This window comes from Rattus norvegicus, chromosome 10 (genome assembly GCF_036323735.1).
Source record: "Rattus norvegicus strain BN/NHsdMcwi chromosome 10, GRCr8, whole genome shotgun sequence".
NCBI lineage: Eukaryota > Metazoa > Chordata > Mammalia > Rodentia > Muridae > Rattus > Rattus norvegicus.
In genome coordinates, this window is record NC_086028.1 from 102,524,592 (window position 1) to 102,530,591 (window position 6,000).

A 6,000-nucleotide genomic window follows, 5' to 3' on the forward strand; every position below is an offset into this window, starting at 1 on the left:
TGAACCTTCCAACAGGAGGAGGGAGAAGGAGAGGGGCAGGGAAAGGACAGATTCTAGGCATGACAGCAGGCTAAGACGCACGTATGCACTGGGTAAGGGGCTAGCTTATGTAGGGAAGATTCGAGACGAGACGGAGAGGAATGAAGGCATGGGGATGGGGCAACAGTCTGAGAGAGAGAGAGGGAGGGGGACACCAACCCGTCCGTTTTATGGCTAGCGCCCATATACCTCTAACCCCCACCCTGTTCACTTCCATCCCAGGCGCTAAGCACACAGCCCAGGCAAGGGCACATTTGCAAACTCACTCCAGTGAGGACAGTCATGACAGGTTCAATCCCATCAGATTAACAGTTTGGGTCAATGCTCTCACGGCAGGGTTTAGAGGAGACCAGCTTCATAAAAACAAAACGAAACAAACACACAAAAGCCCTGTGGGCAGCTGTCGGGTACTTTACCGAACCCCCCAGGGCAGATGCTGGGCTGAAGTACAGCAGCTACGTCTCAGAATAAACCAACTTAAGTCAGAGAAGTCAGTCAAGAAGGGACTGAGAAAGTCAGACCTGAGAAGGCTGGAGGATATTGTCATTCAGGAATCCCAGGCTGGATGGCTTTGATAAACAGACTCTAACAGAAGGTTGGGCCTAGAGCACTTGCTGACACACGCTCCCACATGTGAACAACAGGTGGGCGGATTCTAAACCCTCTCCCAGGCTTCCTCGGGAGGGCTGGCCCGTTTTAGACTGTCCAAGAGTGGGAGATGTGGGCAGTTTGGCCCAGAGAGATCAGCAGTAACCAGCAGCCCACAGTGCTGGAGGAGGTATTTCCATGTTTTGAGATTTATCTCCAGACTCCTGAGTTCTCAAAAACTAAGACTCCACCCAGGAGAAAACAGGGAACTCACCCTTGTCCATGGTTGGGTGTCCTTCAGTCTCTGCTTTTTTTTTTTTTTTTTTTTAAATTAAGAAAATTTTAGAGGCTGGAAAGATGACTCAGAGGTTAAGAACACCGGCTGCTCTTGCAGAGAACCTGGGTTCAGTTTTCAGCACCTACCAGTTGGATAACAACCAATCCTAAACTCCAGTTTCAGAGATCCAACGCCCTCTTCTGACCTCTGAGGGAGGGTACCAGGTACAGAGGGTCCATAGGTACCAGGTCCATACATCCAGGCAAAGCACTCATACATTTAAAATAAGAATTTTAAAATGTGGGGGCTGGAGAGATGGCTCAGAGGTTAAGGGCACTGACTGCTCTTCTGAGTTCAATTCCCAGCAACCACATGGTGGCTCACAACCATCTGTAACGGGATCTGATGCCCTCTTCTGGTGTGTCTGAAGACGGCTACCGTGTACTCATATACATAAAATAAATAAAATTTTTAAATTTTTTTAAAAAAGAAATTTAATTTTTAGTGTGTGAATGTGTGTAATTTTTATTTATATGTACGTTGTGTGTCAACTTGGTTGTATGGGCATCGCATGCATACCGTGCCCTCTGGGGCTAAAAGAGGGTGTCTGATCCTCTGGAACTGGAGCGAGGTAGATTATGAGCTGCCTGACATGGGTTCTGGAAACAGAACCCCAATCCTCTTCAAGAGCAGCAAGGGTTGAGCCATTCCCCCCAGCACCCCATTTTTGAAGATTTATTTTTGGGTTTCCTGCCGCAACGAGCGCCTGGGGCGCAAGCTCGGAACGAGAACCCACGAGTTGTAGGAAAATGGCGGACATGGCGGAAATCGCCAGCCTCGATAAGGCCGAGCTGAAGAAAACTGAGACGCAGGAGACGAACGCCCTGCAAACTGAAGGGACCATTGAACAGGAAAAGAGGAGTGAAATGCCCTAAAAGCCTAGGAAGATTTCCCCATCCATCCCTTCATTTCCAAGACCCCCTCGTGATGTGGAGGAAGAGCCCCCTTCAAAATGGACGCGAGCCACAAGCTGCACTGTGAACCCGGGCACTCCGTGCAGGTGCCACCGGCTTGTGCGTCTCTGAAGGGGACCCTCCACTAATTGGATCGTCGAATTTCAACAGTTTGCCCTGGGTTATTATAGAAAACTATTTGTATGACTGCTGAAAATAAAACACACCTCGTGGCAAAAAAAAAAAAAAAAAAAAAAAAAGATTTATTTTTAAGCTGGCACACTCCTTTAATCCCGGCAACTGGGGAGGCAGAGGCAGGAGCATCTCTGAGTTCAAGACTAGCCTGGTCTACAGAGTGAGTTCCAGAGTTCCAGAACAGCCGGGGCTACACAGAGAAACCTTGTCTAGAAACAGAGAGAGAGAGAGAGAGAGAGAGAGAGAGAGAGAGAGAGAGAGAGAGAGAGAGAGAGAGAGAGAGAGAGAGAGAGAGAGAGAGATCTGCTCCCTGGCTTTACGAAGGTCCAGCTTTCATCTAGACCCTGCTGCCTCAGTTCTCTGTGGGAGCTTGGTGTGCTCACCATGCTTCCAGCACTGCCGGCCCCAAGTAATCCCCCTGCCCCCAGAGAGATGAAAGTACACTGTAATAATAATCTTCTGCCCTCTCAGACTGCCCCCAGCCCAGACAGCCGGGGAGTGAGGAGGAAGGTGGCCTTGCCTGTCATGTTGGCTCCCTTCACTCTACCTCCTGCCCCTCAAGCTTTGAGTCTCCACTCAGGACCTCAGTCCTACAACTGCCTCTGCCCACCACCTGGTCCCAGCCTTCAGGGCACCCAGCCTGAAAGAGCGGATGCTGCCCAAGGGACCAACCTGTGCCAGCAGCTGAAGGCTGCCTCCCGGGTCCTTTTCAATAACCAATCAGCTTTTCGGGTCGTAGGCCGCAGCTGCCCCAGGCTGCCCAGGCCTCACCACCCCATCCGGGAAGGAGCAGACAGAGTCCGGAAGGAAGCCGATGGAAATGGGAATATGAAGAGGCGACTGGGCTTGGTGGGTAGGGTTGGGGCGGGTCTTGAACCTCTCAGGCTTCTACACTAACAGCAGGTGGGGTGGTCCCTGATTCTGGGGACCATGAAGGAGGCCTTCTCTGAAGGCATCATTCAGCTGCAGCTTACTGTCCCAGCTGGAGTTATCTTCCTGGGGGGAACATTCTTCCCTCCTCTCCCCAGGCAGTATGACCATCGGAAGAAAGCGCTGGAAATGCTTGGAAAGGCCTGAGGCTATCTCAAGACAATTTCTAAGCAGCTACTTCTAGCATTGAGCCCACTACGGAAAGGGTGGAAGGGATGCAAAGACACCTGTATCTCTCAGTCCCTCACCGGGGACTCCCGCCACTTGACATTTAGGGCAGGAGTAGAGGGAGTTGGAGCATGCTCGAAGGAGATGCTCCTGATCTCCAAACGTTGAAACTGCCTTCCTGTTGGCGGATTCCCTCACTACAGCCCAGATGCAGTCTTGAACGCCCTGCATGGTATCCTGCCCTTCGAAGCACCCTGAGATCCTAGGGTTTTGTTTTGTTCTTCCTTTTGGGATGGGGGTCTCATTATGTAGACCAAGCTGGACTGGAACTCACAGAGATCTGTTCTACTCTGTCTCCCGAGTGCCTAGAGTAAAGGCAAAAGTCGCCGGGCTCACTCAGTTTACACGATAGGCTTTGGGAAGCTGAGGCAGGCAGAGGATTTTGAGATTGAGGTCAGGCTTGAATACATAGTGGGTTCTAGGTCAGCCGAAGCTACGCGTCAAGAATCTGTGTTGGGCTGGAGAGGTGGCTCAGTGGTTAAGAGCACTGACTGCTCTTCCAGAGGTCCTGAGTTCAAGTCCCAACAACCACATGGTGGCTCACAACCATCTGTAACGGGATCCTATGCTCTCTTCTGGTGTGTCTGAAGAGAGTGGCAGTATACTCACACAATAAGATAAATAAATCTTAAAAAAATAAAATAAAAAGAATCTGTCTCAGTCAACCAACCAAGCAACCAACCAAAACCAGAAAAAATATCCAAAGTGCCCACTCGGGTAGATGACATGATGGCCCCTATTTCAACACTACTACCCTACTCCAGGATGAGTGTGAAGAAACACCTTGTAGAAAGTCCCTGTACTCCAAAGGATCAAGTTAGGGCTGTGCCCTGCTCAAAGAAAGACACCTTGGACTTTGGTCTAGAATCTGCTGCTGAGAAATGGATGAACAATTTGAAACCCGGCTGATGGAGACAGCCAGAGGGAGCAAGCCTGAGAAGAGTCCCAAACCCACCTGCCCCTCAGCCCAGGTCTGTGAGCCTCCAGCAGCCCCCCACCCCATCCTCCCTGGGTTGAACACAATAGTTCTCCTCGTGGCCCTATGCAGGGATAGTTAGAAGCCACTCTAATGACACAATTAGTCACCCACTTGTCAAGCAAAGAGCCTGCTAGTAGGGAGTCTGGCAGACTCAGCAGAGAAAGGCCTGAGCCCAGTCTCATTGCCGCCTCGCAGGTCTCAAGAGCTTCACTCCAGGGTAACGGTTGTATTCCTCTGCACATGTGCTCGCTGACCACGAACCAAAGCGCCAAGCCCACGGCTTCCACTGTGCTAGCCTTCCTGCCCTCCAAGCACCACGAAGAAGAGTAACAAGAAGAAATAAAGTATTGAAATCTGACCAGAGGCCAGAGCTGGTGGCCTGGCCTGACGCAGTGACATCCCAGTATCCCGGGCAAGCACGGATCCAATCTACAAAGACGCATCTGAAGAGACTGAGTCAATGATGGGTACCCTGAACACTGGTCAACTGATGGCCGGCTCCTAGGAAGTGGGGAAGGTGTTTGGAGGTATCAGCTGCGATGCAGGAGAGCTCTTCTTGCACCTTTTGTTTCATACAAGCCCGCAGGGGGTTCCATCAGCAATGCAGGGGGTGGGGACTGGGGGTGTCAACGCCTACAAGCAGTTTGAAAACTACAATAACATGGTCCCAATAAGTGTCTTTCCTCTCAGTCCTGTCCTCCCAGCCTCAAAATAAAACGCCCACACTGGCTCTGGAATCTGGATTCAAGTTGACCTAAACCACAGGCGACTTCTCTTCTTGCACATCCCACCCCGAAGTGCTGTGTTGTCAAGAGTAACCTAACTCCAATTCAGACCTTGAAGTAGGACACGTGTCCGTGGACTTAATCAAGGGTGGGCAGAAGCGGTGCAAGAGGAGGGCAGAGTCAAGGGCCTTGGGAGGCCCCGGAGGGCCAGAGCTGGGAGGAAGGGAGGGCAGCTCCAAAGCACGGCACTCAGAGGCACTTTGGGGAGGAGGGAGCGTCCCAGCCTCAGGAACCCTCCTTTCCTGTCGGCCACTGGCTCGGCCCTTCCTGGGGAGGTCCGACCAGCCGGCTCGTAGGTGCCCTCCCGGGGACCCCACGGCGACCTCGGTGCATACCTGCCTCCCCTCGGCCTCTGGCTCCTCCTCCTCCGGCTCCGCCAGGCGCTCGAACTGGCACGGTCCCACGGATGGGGGCTCCAGGGCGCAGGGCTCGGGAGGCTCAGGCGGCGCGGGAGCCCCGGGGTCCCCGGCCCGGGTAGTGCTCTCCGGAGCCCTGGCCGCCCCACGCCGCAGCAGCAGCCAGGCGAACAGCAGCGCCAGCGCCGTGATCAGCGCGGGTAGCGCGGCCAGCAGTTCGAGCGGCGACTCCATCGCGCCGTGGCCGCCGAGTGTCGGCCAGCCGGGACCCCGAGGGAGCACGCCGCGCCCCGCCGCCACGCCACGCCCAGGGGCGGAGCCTCGCCGAGACCACGCCTCTCTCGCCCTCGGGGTGATTCCGAGTTCGGACCTTGGGAGGCGCTGAAAAGCTCTCTGGTTTTCACCATCTCAGCTCAGGCTTGCTGGGTGGGGTGAAAGGCTCATTGTCTTTAGATGGGCTTCATTTCAGCCTTGTGCAAAAGTTCATTTAGAGATGGTGGTGCAAACCTGTGGTCCTACTATTTGAAAGGTGCAGGGGGATCAGGAGGTCAAAGTCAAGTCGTCTTCAGTTACAGTGAGCTCTGGAACATAGATCTGGTCTCAACACAAACACACACTAAAATGCTCATCTTGGAGTATACTGGCAATCTGGGCATTATGGGGTCGTGTG

General features: G+C 53.1%; 1 protein-coding gene across 8 annotated transcripts in view; it reads right to left on the reverse strand.

Moving 5' to 3' along the window:
* The window catches only part of Mxra7 (matrix remodeling associated 7), a 28,384-nt gene extending 22,744 nt beyond the window's left edge, over nt 1-5,640 (reverse strand). For 5 of the 8 annotated variants that reach the window (XR_358018.5, XR_001840338.3, XM_006247845.5 and 2 more), the window contains exon 1: nt 5,310-5,638. Coding sequence is in view for 6 of the 8 variants with exons in the window: in XM_006247845.5 (XP_006247907.1) it covers nt 5,310-5,564 (255 nt within the window). In the remaining 2 variants the exon portion in view is untranslated. Of the gene's footprint in view, nt 1-5,309 lie in introns of all 8 variants that reach the window. The other 3 variants (NM_001398975.1, XM_006247846.5, XM_006247842.5) reach the window with 3 other exon arrangements.
* Between the last annotated feature and the right edge of the window lie 360 nt (nt 5,641-6,000).